Source organism: Phocoena phocoena, chromosome 19 (genome assembly GCF_963924675.1).
Source record: "Phocoena phocoena chromosome 19, mPhoPho1.1, whole genome shotgun sequence".
NCBI classification, from domain to species: domain Eukaryota; kingdom Metazoa; phylum Chordata; class Mammalia; order Artiodactyla; family Phocoenidae; genus Phocoena; species Phocoena phocoena.
The window spans coordinates 6,360,909-6,377,317 of NC_089237.1; the positions used below are offsets into that span (position 1 = coordinate 6,360,909).

At 58.7% G+C, this 16,409-nt stretch overlaps 2 protein-coding genes across 2 annotated transcripts; one reads left to right on the forward strand and one right to left on the reverse strand.

Annotated features, from left to right (window-relative positions):
- Positions 1 to 1,100: 1,100 nt before the first annotated feature.
- Positions 1,101 to 5,466, reverse strand: BTBD17 (BTB domain containing 17). Its single transcript, XM_065896915.1, has 3 exons — positions 5,382 to 5,466; positions 3,496 to 3,772; positions 1,101 to 2,222 (listed from the first exon to the last, which is right to left on the reverse strand). Exons 1-3 carry the CDS (start codon positions 5,464 to 5,466, stop codon positions 1,148 to 1,150), a joined length of 1,437 nt encoding a protein of 478 aa, XP_065752987.1. The 3' UTR covers positions 1,101 to 1,147.
- A 4,762-nt stretch (positions 5,467 to 10,228) lies between these two features.
- On the forward strand, positions 10,229 to 12,819 carry GPR142 (G protein-coupled receptor 142). The gene is given in 4 exon segments (XM_065896916.1): positions 10,229 to 10,270; positions 10,272 to 10,323; positions 11,146 to 11,304; positions 11,948 to 12,819. Coding segments are annotated over 4 exon segments (1,125 nt in total).
- Positions 12,820 to 16,409: the final 3,590 nt, after the last annotated feature.

The window sequence follows — 16,409 nt, forward strand, 5'->3', positions numbered from 1 at the left end:
TCTCAGAAGGCGGGGGCTCCTGAGACCCAGGAACGGTGAGGGTGCCTGCCCAAAACTTCCGTGCTTGCGGTGCCACTGGGAAAGGGAGGTGAGCCCAGGAGGCACGGCCGGGATGGCAGGGCTCCCTGGCCTCCCAGCCCTGGACAGAAAACCCTGCTGCCAAAACCCCGTTCTGAGACCTGTGGCCCGACTTGGCCTCAGAAATGGGGGGGAGGGAACTGTTAATGGGACAGGGCTCCTGGGCCCACATCTGGGGCAGGAACATTCCCAGGCTGTGCTTGGGGTCGGGGAGGGAATCTGGTCTTGTTACTTAGCAGTGGCTTCCGCCCCCACCAAGCCCCCTTTTTAACAATAAAATCCCGTTTGAGTCTTGATGGTTGTGCTGGAAAGTAGACCTTGTCTGAAATGTGGGGTGGCCATGACTGATTAAGATTCAACCCAACTCCCCTCCCACCACCACCACCACCCTCTACTGCCCTCTGGCTGGTTGTACAGCACCAACCTGCAAACACCTGGGGGAAAGCAGTTTTCCTCTAGACCCTGAGGTCTTTCCCCAGGAAGGGCAGAGCTATAAGGCCCATTCACATCCCCTCCCACCAGCCTTCCCCCCTCCCCAGACCCCCTCCCAGGAGAGGCCAGAGACTTGGGGTGGTCCACAAGCCAAATGAAGTGGTTACCCCCTGCAAGTCGGGACTCAGAAGCTGCTCAGCTAAGCCCCCCAGCTTCAGGGTGAGAAAGCTCCCACAGGGGTACCTGGTGCCTTGACCAGTCGGATGCTTTTACCTGCCCTGTTCCCTGTGGAGGTGCGGCCCTCAGGGAAAAGCTAAAGAAAGATGGGGAGCCCCTGACCTGTGCAGCCCTCCTTGGATGGTTTTTACCCATGAACTGGGTGGTTTAATCATCCCCTCGCCTCTCTGAGCATTGGTTTATTCTACCAAGAGTGTTACCTTCAAGTCAGTGTGAAATCAGCTCCTGAAACCAGGCATGTGGTCTACCACCCCTCAGGTGGATTCCACCCAGGGGGCCAGGGTGGGCACCTCCACTGGCCATGCCACTCCTGGTCCCTCTGGCCCATCTCTGCCGGGCCTGTATTTCCCGATCCAGAGGCCTCAGGGACGCCGAGCTTCCCGCCCCGGGCCCCGCTTGGCTACTTGGGGGTCCGGATGAGGGGGTGGTAGACGGGCTTCACGATGAGGTGCAGGTGCAGGGCGTTCTCCACCAGGTACTCGGAGTTGCGCCGCTGCAGATCGGCGTGCGCCAGGAAGTCGCCGGCCTCCTCGCTGCTCTGGTGAAAGCTGTAGGCGTGGCGGACCAGCAGGCGGCCGTGCTGGCGCGTCCCCACCAGCACGGTCTTCTGGAAGCTCACGCCCGCCGCGTCGCCGCCGCTGCTGGCCGGCGTGACCACGAGCCGCGGCCGGCCGTCCTCGGGGCGGGCGAGGGGCAGCGCGGTGCCCGCGGCATCCGCGTAGACGGGCCGCAGGCTGACGGGCAGCCAGCGCGGCGAGAAGAGCACGTTCCACGTGACCCGGCGGCCCGAGTCGTGGCCGCTGGGGCCCAGCTGCGTCTGGAAGCTGGTGCTGCGATCGTCGCGGGCCGGGTTGTTGATGACCCACGGGGCGCCCCACGCGGGCGCGAGGTAGTTGCGGGGCAGGAAGGAGCTGCCGTTGACGTCGAAGAACTTGGCATAGTGCAGCGGCGAGGCGGCGTGGAACTGGTAGGCCTGCAGCAGGAGGTCGGCCACCGCCGGGCCGTGGCGCGCCAGGGCTGCCGAGCGCGCCTGCAGCTGGAACAGCTGCGCCGGCGGGATCATGGGGTAGCGGATGGAGCGCAGCGCCCGCTCGGCCACGGCGGGGGGCGGCCGCGCGCGGCCCAGCCACGCCTCCAGCGCGTGGAACAGCTCCAGCTCGTCCTGCAGCACCAGGTCCGAGCGCGGCAGCAGCTGCGCCAGCAGCTCGGGGCTCACGGCGCCCCACTCGGCGCTCCCCGCCACGGCCGACAGGTTCCAGGCCAGGAACTGCAGGCAGCTCTGACGCAGGGCCTCGTCCCCGGTGCTCACCGCGTAGTGGTACCAGCCCACCGCCGGGCCCGCGCCGCCCGCCAGGTGCGCGCGCATGTAGTCGGCCACGCCCCGCTGCAGGGAGGACACGCCGTACTTGGTGGCCAGCCTGTGCAGGGGGATGGCCTGCGCCAGCAGCACGATCAGTTCCCCGCAGTAGAGGTACCTGCCGGAGAGGCGCAGAGATGGGGCGCGGTCAGGGCGGGCGGGCCCACCCCGACCCCACCCAGAGCCGCTTTCTGGGTCTAGAGGGCCCCGGCCTTGGTCAGAGGCCATCATGGTCAAGGGCGCCAACAGAAGGGCCCTCCCAGGCCCATCCGACCTCACGGCCTCTTCTTTCCGTTTCTCGTGGGGACATGGAAATAGCATGCATGTATTGAGCACCTACTAGGTGCCGAGCTCTGTGCTAGAACAAGACAGATGTAGCTCCTGCCATTGCGGGGTTTACTATCTGGACTCACATGCCGCCAGCTGCTCGCTATGAGAGTGGGCAAGACATTTCACTTCGCTGTTTGCCTCTGGGACTAAAAGATGTTTCCCAGGCTCCCTTAGAGCGAGTGCGGTCATGTGACTGAATTCTAGCCAATGAGATTTCCGCAGAGGCACAGAGTGGGATTGGGGGAATGCTGGTTAAGTAGAACTGACCGGGGTGGCGGGGAGACCCTTTGGCCCTTCCGTGTTATCCCTCTTCCCGTTGCCCGGAAGTTGGAAGCAATGACCCGAATTCTGCAGCCATCTTATCTAAGCCGTCAAATCAGGGTCACTTTCTCAGGCTAGAGTGTGAATGGTGCCCCACTAGCAGGAGGCAGGAGATGGGGCAGAGAGATGGCTAACGTTTTTAGCTCCCTAGCCCTCTGGTTCAAAACGGGGCCAGACACCGAAGCCACCCGGAGACATTAAAATAAGAAACGACTGCTTGGGGGACTTCTCTGGTGGTCCAGTGGCTAAGACTCTGCGCTCCCAACGCGGGGGGTGGGTTCGATCCCTGGTCAGGGCGCTGGATCCCGCATGCCGCAGCTAAAGATCCCACGTGCCACAACTAAGACCCGGCACAGCCAAATAAATAAATACATATTTTTTTAAGAAAGGAAAGAAACGACTGCTCGGCCCAACCCTAGACGGGAAGCCCAGGATCCAGGGTGGGGCCCGGGAATCTACAGTTTTTAAAAGCTCTCAGGGCCAGATTTGGAAACAGCTCTGAGGGTAACTGCTAAGTGACATCAAACCACACAGAGCCTCCAGGCAAGGGCAGGGGAGTCACGCTGCATTTTGCAGGAGTGCAGTGGAAGGAGGGAAGAAGGAGGCGGCTGCACGGTCATCCTAATGACATCCAGGGAACGGGCATGATGTCTGCTAGGATCCAGGGCTTCCGTCACCCTGTGAGTGGAGAAGCCAGGGGCTTGGAAAGTCCCGGAGTCTTCCCCCTGATCCTTCCCCACCTGATGAACTTGTCAAAGACAGCAGCGCCGTCCCGGGGCTCCTGCAGCACCACCTCGCTCTGGTTACTCAACAGCTCCCGGAACAGCTCACTGTGCAGTCCCAGCAGCAGGCGGTGGGCGTGGAAGACTCGGACCTCGTCGGTGCCCGCAGCCTGGACCCGCAGCACCACGTCGCTGGCATTGCCCTGCCGCAGCAGCTCCTGCAGGCGTTGGAGCAGCGTCTGGGAGTGGTTGATGGAGGTGCCCGTTGACTCCCCGCCGACATCGGTTTTCTGGGCTGCAGCAGGAAGGAACACGGCACAGCCTGAGAAGGCACCCAGGCCCCGGGCAGCCTGCTGGGGTTGCAGAGGGACCAGCTGGAGATGCATGTGGTTGGCTGTGGGCAGAGAGCGGATGAGCCCGGGGAGGCTGTGTGCTCACCTGTTTGTGCCCGTGAAGTGCGTGGATGCACCTGTGCGCACACAAGCACATCCTGGGTGGGGAAGCTTGTAAACCTGACCCTGAGCAGACCCTGAGAGGATGCTCTTGGAAGGTGGGCAGATTCCTGGCGGGGAGAGCTCGTGACCCAGCGTGGGACAAAGTGTCCAGAGCTGGTCTCCATGATGCCAGATCCCTAGGCGGGGGTCGAGGAACCTCTTGGTTCCCCCCCGTCTCACCTCCTGAAGAACTGTGCACCTCACCCCTCGGAAGAGTTGTCCAAAGGAGTGCAGTCACTAACAAACTGAGCACTTACTACAAGCCAGACACGCTCCTGGAGCTCAGAATAGCACAGTGAACAAAACAAGCCAGCTTCTTACACTCATCAAAGCACAAGCTCCTTAGACCAGCAATACATACACAAGTAAGCACTCTAGCTTTAGATGGTGGTAAATAAGGGAGGTGATAGCAGTGGGGTGGCAGCTCCTTTAGGTGCAGGAATCAGAGACAGGCTCCCTGAGGAAGCGTTGAGAAGGAGCCTGCCAGAGGCCCTGGAAGAGGATGGGCTTGGCAACCTGGGGGGTGGGGGGGGGGCCGAGGATCCGCCCCAGCGCTGAGTGGGAGGGGAGGGCCTGGCTGTGAGAGGAGGCTGCAGCCTGGAGGGGAAGCTGCTTCCAGGCCCAGCAGCCCTCCTGGGTCCCGTCTCCACTGGCCTGCGGGAGACCAGAGAAAGCACAGAGGGCCAGCTTGTCCTGGACAGGACTCTCGGGGTACCTGTGCCTTGAGGCTGGTGTTCCCGCCTTGCAGGCTGGGCGCGCTGGGCCCTTCTTGCATGTTTCCAGGGATACCGTGAGGGTCAGCTGGGGACATGCCCTCGGTGACAGAAAACTCAATGACAGAAAACACTGCCAGCAGCTTCTCCAAGCGGAGCACAGTGTGAGGAGCTGACAGCAGCAGACGGGCACACCTACCCCCCAGCGCGCGCGCGCACACACACACACATGCACACACACGCACTCACACACACTCACACACACACACACTTGTCCCGAGGCCCATGTGCGCTCTTGGAGAGGGCACTCACAGGAGAGCAGAGCATCTTTGTGTAAAGCAAGAGGGAGACAGAGGGAGGAAGAAAGGGTGAGAGAGGAGCCCGAGGTTATCTCCCAGCCCCGCCTCTCCAAGCTGTCACATTGAAGGCCCTGAATGCTGATGGCACCCCACTCGCCTCTAGCTGGGCCCAGCTGCCTGGGACAATGGACAGTGGAAGGGTCTTCTTGTCGTTGAGACTCCTGCCTGCCTGCCTACCCAGCCCTCGTCCCCTCGGAGGCAGGCTGCCCTCCTCCACGGAGCTGTGTGATCAAATCCACTCTGCGCCCGTCCTGGCTGGCTGGACACCGCCCCCTCCTGGCCGTGTGTGGCTAAAGCCGGAAGGTCCTGCCCCTTCTCCCTGCCCCCTGCCCACTCACCTGCACGAGCGACCAGGCCCACTAGGGTCAGGATGGCCCAGAAGCTGGCCCAGGACCCAGGTTTGGTGTAGCCCAGCCTAAGCATCTTTGTGCCCTGTCCCCAAGCCCACTGGAGGGAGAGCGAAGCCCAGACCTCTCCACTCACATTCCTCCTCCTTATATAGGGTCCCGCCCAAGGGGCTGGTGCCCTCCCTTCCCCGGCTGGCTTCCCGCCCACCACCCAGCCTCTGCCGTGGATTGGTGGAAACGGGCCCCAGCTGTTGCCCAGGCAACGAGTTAAGCCAGAGAGCAGCAGCCCCAGGGGCTATTGTACTGCCGGTGGGCCCCTGAGGGGGACGGATCCGGCACCCTCCCCCATAGCTCCTACCACCTGGCACAGCGACTCATTCCTCTTCTGGGAAGTTTAAGGCTCTCCAAAGGGCAGGCAGGGGGCTCCAGAACCAGTCGCCGCCACCAGCGCAGAGGGTCGCCGGCCCGGTCCCCGGATCCCAGGCTCGGCCTCCACCCTGGCACAGAGCACGAGCTTGCCAGCGTCATGGCAGGGGAGCCGCGGTGAGCCGGCGGCAAAGGAAGGGCCTGGAAGAGAAACACGGCGGCAGCTCACGCTCCCACCCCTCCCCCTCTCCCATTTTGGGGTGGGCTGGCTCTCCAGAAAGGAGGGCAAGGGTCTCAAATAGGGGCCCACGGGGTAACTGGTAGCATTTTCGTGTCTTCTTTGAAGAATGTTCCTGGGAGGGTGATGAGTCTTTAGGGAGGTGGGGGCTGTGACCATCACACCCCTCACCCAGGGTCAAGGTGAGCTAAGATGGCAGGGCTGGGCATAGAGGAGCTGCACCCGAGCCTGTGCACCCCTGCACGGAGGACCCCTGCCCAGAACAGAGCTGGCCGCCTCGCTGGAGGCTGGTCCTCGGCAGGCATCCCACCCCCCGCCCAAGCAGCCCAAATCCAGGCATGGGGACTGGAGATGCCTGGTCACTTCCTTCCTTTAATTCACCTTCCCGAGAGGTCTCAGGTCTCTTGGTTCACCTTGTTGGAAGGCTTCTTTTACCAGCTTCTGTCCGACCTCCTAGTGTAATTTTTCCCATCTCAGAGTTCCAAGGAGACACACAGCAGACCCAGTACCCCACCCTGACAGTTGGAGAAACAGGCAGAGAGCTAGGTGGCCGTTTCAGCTGGGTTAGTACAGAGGAGAGCTCTTCTAAGGACAAAGGAGGACAGAGAGAGGAGGGTGGCGTCTAGAGCCCAAGGGGTGTGTGTTATGGGTGGGCAGGTGCTGGGGAGGCCTCACCTTTTCCAGAAGCAAGTAGGGCCTGGCCCCGATCTCCATGGGAGGGAGTCCTTCCAAGTTGTTGAATTGAAATGGTGGAGGTGGGGTGTGCTCCTGAGAGATCCAGCTCAGAGTTTCTCCTGAGGCTGGGTCTTTAACTGGGGATGGGTGGGAGCCCACCCTCCTTTGCTCTCTGGATGCCAGGGACCAGCTCCACGCATTGATTTCTGCCCCGGGCTGGCACAGAGAGACCCAACAGCTCCACCCCCCTCTCTGGAGCCACAGAGAGAGCGGGAAGTGGGTCTGGCACCTGCCTCGTCCGGGTTGGCAAACATGTAGCTGTCCAGCCCAGCGGAAACCCCTCCCGGCTGTCCTGACCTTCACGCCTGGTTCCCCTCGTCCAGATCCACCATCCCTTGCCCACTGGCTGCCCGCCTGCCCTTCCCGTGGGCTGTACCACCTCCCTGGCCCAGCTCAGAAAAACAGAGCCTCAGTGTGACGGGGGTCGTGGCCTCTGAGGGCATCCCAGCTTCCCTGTGCAATGCTTTCCGACAGGAATGTTGATGATAAAAAGATGAGGCTACGAGAACCCACTACTCAGAAAATGGTCTTAACTTCGCGCTGCATCAGCCCCTAGAGGTGTGGCTGCCTGCACTGGAATCTCCCCCACTCCACCTAGGAGCCAGGGCATCTGTGTCTTCTCAGCATCTCGGCGATTGTCACGTACACCCCCAAGCTAAGGTCCACCTGCTAGAATTACATGGATGGCATTTCGAGTGTGCAGGGATCGGGGAGGTCCCAGGTTACCAAGAAGACTCAGGAGGGTCACCTCTGACTCCCCATCTCTGAGAGGCTCCACCTCTTACTAGCTCTAACTTCTGTTATCCCTGAAACCCCTCTACTGATTTAGAAATTGGCTCTCCAGGAATACGCACTCTCCATTCTCATTTTCTTAGCCTGAGGTTTTCTGGAGTGTGTGTGTGTGTGTGTGTGTGTGTGTGTGTGTGCGCGCGCTATGTATGTGCGCACACGTGTGTGTGTGTGTGTGGTGTGTAGGTGTGCACGCATGTGTTTTGTTTTGGCCACAGCGCACAGCATGCAGGATCTTATTTCCCTGACCAGGGATCGAACCCGTGCCCCCTACAGTGGAAGCGCGGCATCCTAGCCACTGGACTGCCAGGGAATTCCCTGCATGCGTGTGTGTGTGTGTGTGTGGTGTGCGTGAGAGTCTTGGAGCTGGAGAGAAGAAGGAGGGCGTTCGCCCTGCCCAATCTTGGAGATGGAAGATCTGAGACAATCTGTTTCATTTTGCCCTGTCAACCTGGAAGCTCCATAATTCCTTGAGAGCAACTCTGAGCTAGAACAGAGAGCAGTGTCGCTTCCCACCCGAGGCAAGGGTGTCTATAACTCAAGGGACTTGTCTGAGGTTTCACGGCTCAGAATGGGCAGAGCCAGGAGTCAAGTGCTGCGTTGCTGCTTGACCTTTCTTTCCACGGCCCCTACTGTCTTTTCTGGGAAGCTACTGTGTTGGCGAAAAAGTTCATTCGGCCCTTTGGGTAACAGCTTATGGAAAAACCTGAACAGATGTTCAGTAGCCGATGTTTCGGTAGCCGTAGATGATCCCCATGGGGCAAGGAATCTCTAGTGCTGGAGAAGCAAGCTTGGGGCAGATGTAGAGTTTCTGGATCTGTGGCGTGAGTGATCAGACACAGGATGGCGGAGGGGTGGGCTCCCAGCCCCAGCCCCACCCCAGCTGCAGCCTCCCGTGCACCTGTGACGTCTCCCTTCCTGAGCTAGGGAGCCCCCAAACGCTTAGATTGGGGAAGAGGCAATCCCGAGCTTAGGTTCCAGGCCACGTGGATTCAGGGCGGCACAGCGATGCTACAGGAATTGCGCCCTGAAGTAACTGACATGATATTGAAAGCTTCCCCTGAAGCCCGGCTGTCCCGCGGTGGCACACCTGCCTTCCTGCCTCCATCCTGCTGTCCCCGGACTGGAGGGCCTTCCACATCTGAGTTTTGTCCGCCTGGCCCACTTCCTCTCCCTGTAAAGCCCGAGCTCACAGTGGCCTCGTGCTGCCTCAGCCCCTGCTCTTCCGGAGAGCAGATGGTGGGGGCCAGTGACCAGCGAACGGCTCTGGGGGAGGGACAAACCCACGTTCAATTTCCAACCTCCACTTGCTAGCTCTGTGGGCTTAGCGTAGTTGCTGGCCTTCTCTGAGCCTCGGTCCCCTCTTGTGTGAAACGGAGGTAACCTGAGTTAGCTTGAGGGGCTGCCGGGAGGGTGACACGTGTAGGACAGGGTAGGTCCTCAGGAAATGTCAGCAGAGACCCTCACACCCGGCTGTAAACGGCCCTCTGCGTATCCACAGCGTCCTGGTGCAGGGACGTGGTGGCCTGAGGAATTATCTGTGCTACCTTCACCCTCTGGGTCTGGAGTCCTGGACACTCTGCCTGGGGACCTGAGTGGGTAGTGCCTACTCTGGTCCCACTGTGCCACCCAGGGGACCTGGCCAAAGCCAGAGGACTCTCGGAGGACTTCAGGGTCAGGCCCCAGCCAGCAGGGGTCAGCAAGGCCTCTGTGAGTTCCAGGGCTGCGCGTGGAGGTGAGGCTGGGGGTGGGCATCCAGGTAGCTCCAGCCCCGGAATTGGGATCTAACGTAGGGAAACCAGCTCTGGGGCGTTCCCAGAGGGTGAGCGTGGGAAGCGAGTGCTGGCTGGGCCTCAGCTCTCCTCGAGCCACTCCACACGTTGTCCCGGGTGCCCTCTGTGAGCTGCCCCGGTCGCTCTTCCCCGCGTGGGGCCGGGGAGCCGGCTGGGCGCAGGTTCCAGCCTCTCCAGGGCGCAAGCCACGCCGGATGGTGTTGATCGGCCGGTGACTAATTTTCCTTAAAGGAAAGTCCATTTCACCAGGGCCAGGAAAACAACGGCTTGCAAGGAGCCGCTGGGTCTGGCTTTCCCAGCGCTGCTGGCAGCCTGGTCAGGCTTCCGCTGGCCTGGCCGTCACGGCCAGCACTGGGCATGGCTTCCTGCCATCCTTCCAGGCCAACAGCCCGCCTGGGTAGAGTCTCCTTCTCGTCCCACCACCCACAGCCACCGCGGCACTGACTCCTTCAAACCTGGCCCGTGAGGCTTTGCTCCAGATCTGGGTCCTGCCCAGGGCAGCCTCAGTTCTCCCTCCCCAGCACTGGTTCCCTCCCCCCAGCCCCGTCTGAGTCAGCTCCTGGAATCTGTCTGCCTTTCCCCAAACGCCTCACGCCCCGGGTTTGACTGCCAGACCGAGGCCAGGCCCGTTCCCAGAGTGCCCTGGAGCACGAGGCAGCCCAACCAGAGCCCTGATGCTACCGCCCCCCACCGCCCCAAGGTCTGCCTCCCAGCCTCGCCCCTCCCCTGCCTGTGCACCCTCCCCATCCTGGTTTGCTCCGGGCAGCGACTACTTTACAGACCTTCCCCTCAGCCTCTGCCCCGCCCTCCCCTTCCCCCTCCTCCCTCCCCCCTCCACCCCACCTCCCCGCACCGACCGTCAGGCTCAGCACGGCTGGAATAATCCCGGGGCAAACAACCGCTCGGGAGAGCTGGCGATGATGAGAGCGAGCTGCTGGGACCACCAGAAAAAGCCACGGGGTGACCCAGGACTCAGGACCCAGCAGCATGAGGCTTGCAGGACAAGAGACAGGTAAAGTGTCTAGGGCCAGGGTGGGCAGGGAGAGTAAGGTGGCAGGACCAGTGAGGAATCTAGAGTCTGGGAGAGGGGAGCTTGAAGCGGATATGGAAACATCAAAAGCTGGAAGGTGGAACCTAAACTCCTAAAGTGTGGACTAAGAGAGGCAGGGACCAGAGCATGAGGTTGGTCCTTATCCCAGACTGGCCACCTGCCAGCTGCGTGTGACAGCAGGCAGGTCACCTTACCCCCTCTGGACTCAGTTTCCCAGTCTGAAAACCGGGGCCATTCCAGCTCCAATAGCACTGGGAGAGGGTGCTCTCGAGTAGAAAGGAGCGGAACTTAGTAACGTCTCTCCTTAAAGAGGGGGGTGGCTGTTTGGCAGAGCCGTGAGTTACTGTGGGTCAGGATCACCCGGGATGCTTTAAAAACACAGCTGCCCAAGCGCCGGTGCAGACCCTCTGGCTCAGGCCGCCTGGAGCAAGGCCCAGGGCCCCCGTATTTCACAATCGCCCCACCCCCAAATCCCCTCCTGACCGTGACTAGCAGCCCGTTTAGGGCCCTGCTTTGCAGGCTGAAGATCCACCAGGAGCAAATATGATCGAGAAATAATCTCCGTGTCAGCAAGAAACGCCAACAAGTGCTTCTTCCCGCCAACTGGGGAGCCGGGCCACTGCGGGGGTGGGCTGGGGTGGAGTGTGCTTGGCAGGAAGCATTACCGTTTGGCTGGGCCTGACCACAGGGTCTGCACAGAGTGGGTCAGGGGCAGGGTAGGGCTGCTGCCAGGCCAGACTGGAAAGGAACCAAATGCTCTAACCCACCCTCTGCGCTTCCTAGCTGGCCAGCTACAGGTGACGCCAATGCTCACACCCAATGGCAGTGGGCTGAGCCAGGAGTTTGAAGGCCATTGGCCGGAGATCCCAGAGAGGTCCCCGTGTGTGGCCGGGGTCCTCCCTGTCATCTACTACAGCGTCCTGCTGGGCCTGGGGCTGCCTGGTGAGTGGGGAGCTGGGTCTGGGGTCCTGGGGTTGCCCAGAAGTTGGAGTTCTCCTTCAATGGGTGCCAACCCTCTGGGCTGACCCCTGAAACCCAGGATCATAGACCCCAGCGCTCTCCTTGCCTTTGTGGGGTGATCTGGGTCACTGGAAAGCCAAGCATAATGGGGAGTAAAAGTGAGGGGCCAGGAGTTGGGGTGCTCTATAGCTAAACCCAAGTTTTCACCACAGCAGACAGCCCCCTTCTACCCCCAGGAATGGGCACCTCCTAGGATGACTAAGTTTTTGCCTGACCGCCCCCAGCTCCATCAAAAGCTTCCTGTACCATCCACTGCGTTCAGAGAGCAGAGCTGTGGGTCGGGTGGGGTGTGGATGCAGGAAAGGACGGGTGGAATTAGGGAACTGCCCATCCCTGTGCCCGTTGCCAGGGAAGCTAGTGTATAAGGCAGTGGCCTACAGCGCATGACTGGACGAGGCAGGGCTGATCTGATTAACCTTCCAGACAAAGTGAGGTTTAAGAAGGGTCTGGAAAGAGGAAAAGAGAAGCCAGAACCAGCAGGTGGGGAGGGACGATGAGAAAGCAAATCCGAGGAGCCCTTCTAACGCCTCTGACCTCTCCCCTCCCTGACCTCGGTTGCCATCAGTCAACCTCCTGACCACAGTGGCCCTGGCCCGCCTCGCCGCCAGGACCAGGAAGCCCTCCTACTACTACCTTCTGGCACTCACGGCCTCGGATGTCATCACCCAGGTAGTCATCGTGTTCGTGGGCTTCCTCCTACAGGGAGCAGTGCTGGCCCGAAAGGTGCCCCAGGCTGTGGTGCGCGCGGCTAACATCCTGGAGTTTGCTGCCAACCACGCCTCAGTCTGGATCGCCGTCCTGCTCACGGTCGACCGGTACGGCGCCCTGTGCCACCCCCTGCACCATCGGGCCACTTCATCCCCAGGCCGGACCCGGCGGGCCATCGCTGCTGTCCTTGGTACTGCCCTGCTGACTGGCATCCCCTTCTACTGGTGGATGGACGTGTGGAGGGACGAGGACCCCCCCAGCACATTGGACAAGGTCCTCAAGTGGGCTCACTGCCTCATCGTCTATTTCATCCCTTGTGCCGTTTTCCTGGTCACCAACTCGGCCATTGTCTGCCAGCTACAGAGAAGGGGCCAGAGTGGGCCTCGGCCCCGGGTGGGCAAGAGCACCGCCATCCTCCTGGGTGTCACCACGCTCTTCGCCCTCCTTTGGGCACCCCGCATCTTTGTCATGCTCTACCACCTGTACGTGGCCCCCGTCTACCGGGACTGGAGGGTCCACCTGGCCTTGGATGTGGCCAACATGGCGGCCATGCTCAACACAGCAGTCAACTTTGGGCTCTACTCCTTTGTGAGCAAGACCTTCCGGGCCACTGTCCAGGAGGTCATCCATGACGCCCACCTGCCCTGCACCCTGGGGTCACAGCCAGCGGGCGTGGTGGCAGAACCTGTGCTGAAGCCTGCAGGACTCCCCAAAGGGGCAGAACTGTAGAGGAGGAGCCCATACAGGGAGCTTGGGGTGGCTCACAGCCAGATTAGTGGGGTCTTTGTGGTTGCTTCCACAAAACTTTATCAATACCCTACCTTGCAATCTGGGGATGAAAGGAGAGGCTCCTTCCTTCAGGAGTGGCTTCCCAGGAAGCTAAATTAATGTTGGTTGAATGAATGAATGAGTGACTGAATAGATGGATAAATGGATGGATGGATGGATGAATATGAGTTGTTTCCAGGCCACCCCTTCCTGGAGCCCACCTCTCATTCCCTGAGTTGATTACTTCTCCGGCTTCTAGTGGCAATGCCAGGGAGAAAGGGAGATGTCCGCGGGATTCCAGGCCTTTCCTGGGCTGCGGGAACCAAATGCAGGGGGCTGAACAATGGGAGACAGGGCCGCCTGAGAAAGGGAGTGGTCTTTTTTTTTTTTTTTTTGAAAGGGAGTGGTCTGAAGCAGATTCAATGCCCCAGCCCTGGGGCGACATAACCTCTGGGGTCTCTAGCATCCTGGACTGATTAAATCCCTGCCCTGGAGCCAGAACAGGTTCAGGGCCCCAGAACAGCCCTGGGGCTGCACTTTCCACGGTTGCTGAGGACCAGGACTAAGAAAGAAAATGTCCTCTTAGCTCAAGGGCCAGGAGAGCGGAAGGGGGCTCCCGGCCACACCCCTAAGCTCACTCCTCTTGGAAAAGAAGCCTCTTTCTCCACCAAGGGGAGGAAGGGAGATGGCTCAGCCGACCTGAGACTCTGAGGGGCTCTGCTCGGCCCCTCCCAGCCTCCCTCCTTTCAGCCATGCCAGCCCGGAGAGGCAGCTGGGAGAGATTAGCAGACAAACCTCCCACCGGCTCCAGGCACTGGGTAAACACATTAGCAGTCTGCTTTCTGCTTTTAGACCAGACTGAGCTGACCTTTCCCCTGCATGTGAGGTCCAGGCGGGCCCCCACAGGCACCCAACCCCTTAATGGGATCACAGAAGGGAAAGAGCCAGTTCTGTGCTGGGCAAACGGTCGGTGCAAAATAAATGCACTTGGCTTTCCCCCTTTCCTCTCTACTTCTCCCCACAGCAGAAATGTCCAGGAAGGGACTTTCAGCCACACCCAGAAGGAGGAAAAGGCAGGTCCCCAATCCTTTATCCACAATTCTAAACTCCAAAAACTCTGAAAACCAAGACAGTTTTCCTGAGTTTGCCACAAACACACCGCATATGTCTTGGTGCTGTCCCACTGCGTAGATTCCGCTGCAGACTCTCAGCGGGTGTGATTTTGCGACGACGCCCTACACCCTGCCAGAATAGAGATCTGTTGCTTTATCTAAACCACACATTACCTTCCTCTAGTCTGAAAAATTCTGAATCCTGAGACACCTCTGGTCCCAAGAGTTCAGAGAGGGGATTGAGGACCTGTAAGTCCCATCATTTTTGCCACAGCAAGGTCTCAGCTGGCCCTGAGTGGGTCTGGGGCATGGCAGATTCCCCCATGGTTACCGAACCAAACTTGGGTCCGCTTGCCTGCTCACAGTAAAGCCGATCTACTGACACCCGGTTGTGGTGAAGGAAAGGGCAACATTGATCGCAGGGCGCCAAACAAGGAGTCCAGGCAGCTCATGCTCAGAAGGCTGCAACTCCCCGATGGCTTTTAGGGAACGGTTTTTAGACAGGGTGAGGGAGAGGGATGCAGGAGTGATCAGCTTGTGGACACTCTTCTGACTGGTGGGTAGTGAGGTAATCGGAAGTGCACATCATCAACCTTCCGTTTCCAACTGGTCTGGAGTCTCCATGCTTGTGGGCAGTATACAGTTAATTTCTTCGGCCTGGGGTTTCGGTGTCTGCAAAACAGCTCAGAGGACTTGGCACAGAGTACTATCTATAGCCCTTGAGGAGGAACTAAAGGTCCTTGACTTTGCTTAACGATTAAACTATTATTATTTTGTCTTGTTTGACTGTTTTCTTTGTTCCAATAAATGTATTTCCTTGTAATTTAACATACCAGATAAGGAGTTCAGGCCTTTTAAGCCCTAGCTGCCTGGACTCCTTGCTTGGTGCCCTGCAATAAACATTGCACTTTCCTTCACCACAACCAGTGTCAGTAGGTTGGCTTTACTGTGAGCAGGCAAGTGGAATCAAGTTTGGTTCGGTAGCCCTATGTGCACACAGACGTGTCCGTGGGTAGAGCTGATGCACCAGAGCTTCATTCCTTGCTTAAGGAGGAGGGGGTGCAAGTCCAGGTACCCCAAGAAGGGGCACAAGAAGGTGAGAGGAGGCCTTCCCCAGCCCAGCCCCAGGGGCCAAGTCCACCCTACAGAGGATAGGTGCTTTTGATGCAGAATCAAACGGAATGCCTTGAGGGAGAGACCCCCCTCCCCCTCTATATGAAACCTGTGGGGCCCTGCAGGAGAGCTGCCCAGTACCAGGGGGTACCCTTGGCATGGAAGGCAACTGTGGTGGGGCAAGACTGGAAGTCTGGGGCTTTCCTGGTGGTCCAGTGGTTGGGACTTCGTGCTGCCACCGTGGGGGGCATGGGTTCAATCCCTGGTCAGGGAACTAGGATCCCGTGTGCTATGTAGCACAGCCAAGAAAAAAAAAAATGAGGATGGGACGCCTCTTTCAACCGGCTGGTGGGCTGTCTTCAAGGAGACAGAAAGATTCACTCACCTGTCCCCAAACACCAGGGAAACCAGGTAGTTCCAGAAACAGGTGAGGAGGCTCTATTGAGGCAGGTAGCATTTTGCACTGGTGGGGGATTCAAGCCATGGGAATGTGGGTGTCCCTATTAATGTGACCTCACTTGTACCCACAGGCTGGAGCGACATCAGTGTTTTCAAATAACCCAGGATACTGAGTATTGCGACCATTTTACAGACAGAGGAAACGGAGGCACAGAGAGGTTCAGTGATATGCACATGGCCCTAAATACTAAACTTTCTTTGGGTTATTTGTATAGAAATATGTTAATATAAATGTTTCAGACATGATACGAAATTTCTAAAAATCTTAAAAAAAAAACAAAACGGCTCATGTTTCCTTTATGCATTTCTATTGTCAAACTCTCAATGGCTTCTGGAGAACAAGACAGCAGGGGTGTGGGTTACCCTTCTCGCCTCCATCCCATCTGCTGAAATAGCTTGGCTAACGGAAATCCTTTTGGGAATTCTAAGTTTTTTCCTTACAGGTCCCCCCCACCAACCCCCGCCCCACACACAATTTGTCAGTTGATCTTATGTTCTATTTTTAACCCTTTGTTAATATTTAAAGACAATGATTTTTCTAGTGTCTTCCACATCTTTCCAAGTCTATATATGATTTTTGCTGTCTTCTGGTCTCTACATCCATGTGTATTTGTTTTCTGGGGCTGCCATAACAACAACAACAAAAAAGCCATAGACCGAGTGGCTTAAACAACAGAAATTCATTTTCTTAAGGTTCTGGACGCTGGAAGTCCAAGAGCAAGGTGTTGGCAGGTTTGGTGTCTTCTGAAACCTTTTCCCTTGGCTGGCAGGTAGCTGTCTCCTATCTATGTCTTAAAAAGCTCTTTCCTCTTTGCGGGCACATGCCTGGTGTCTCTCCTTCTTTTGAGGACACCAGTCATACTGGAT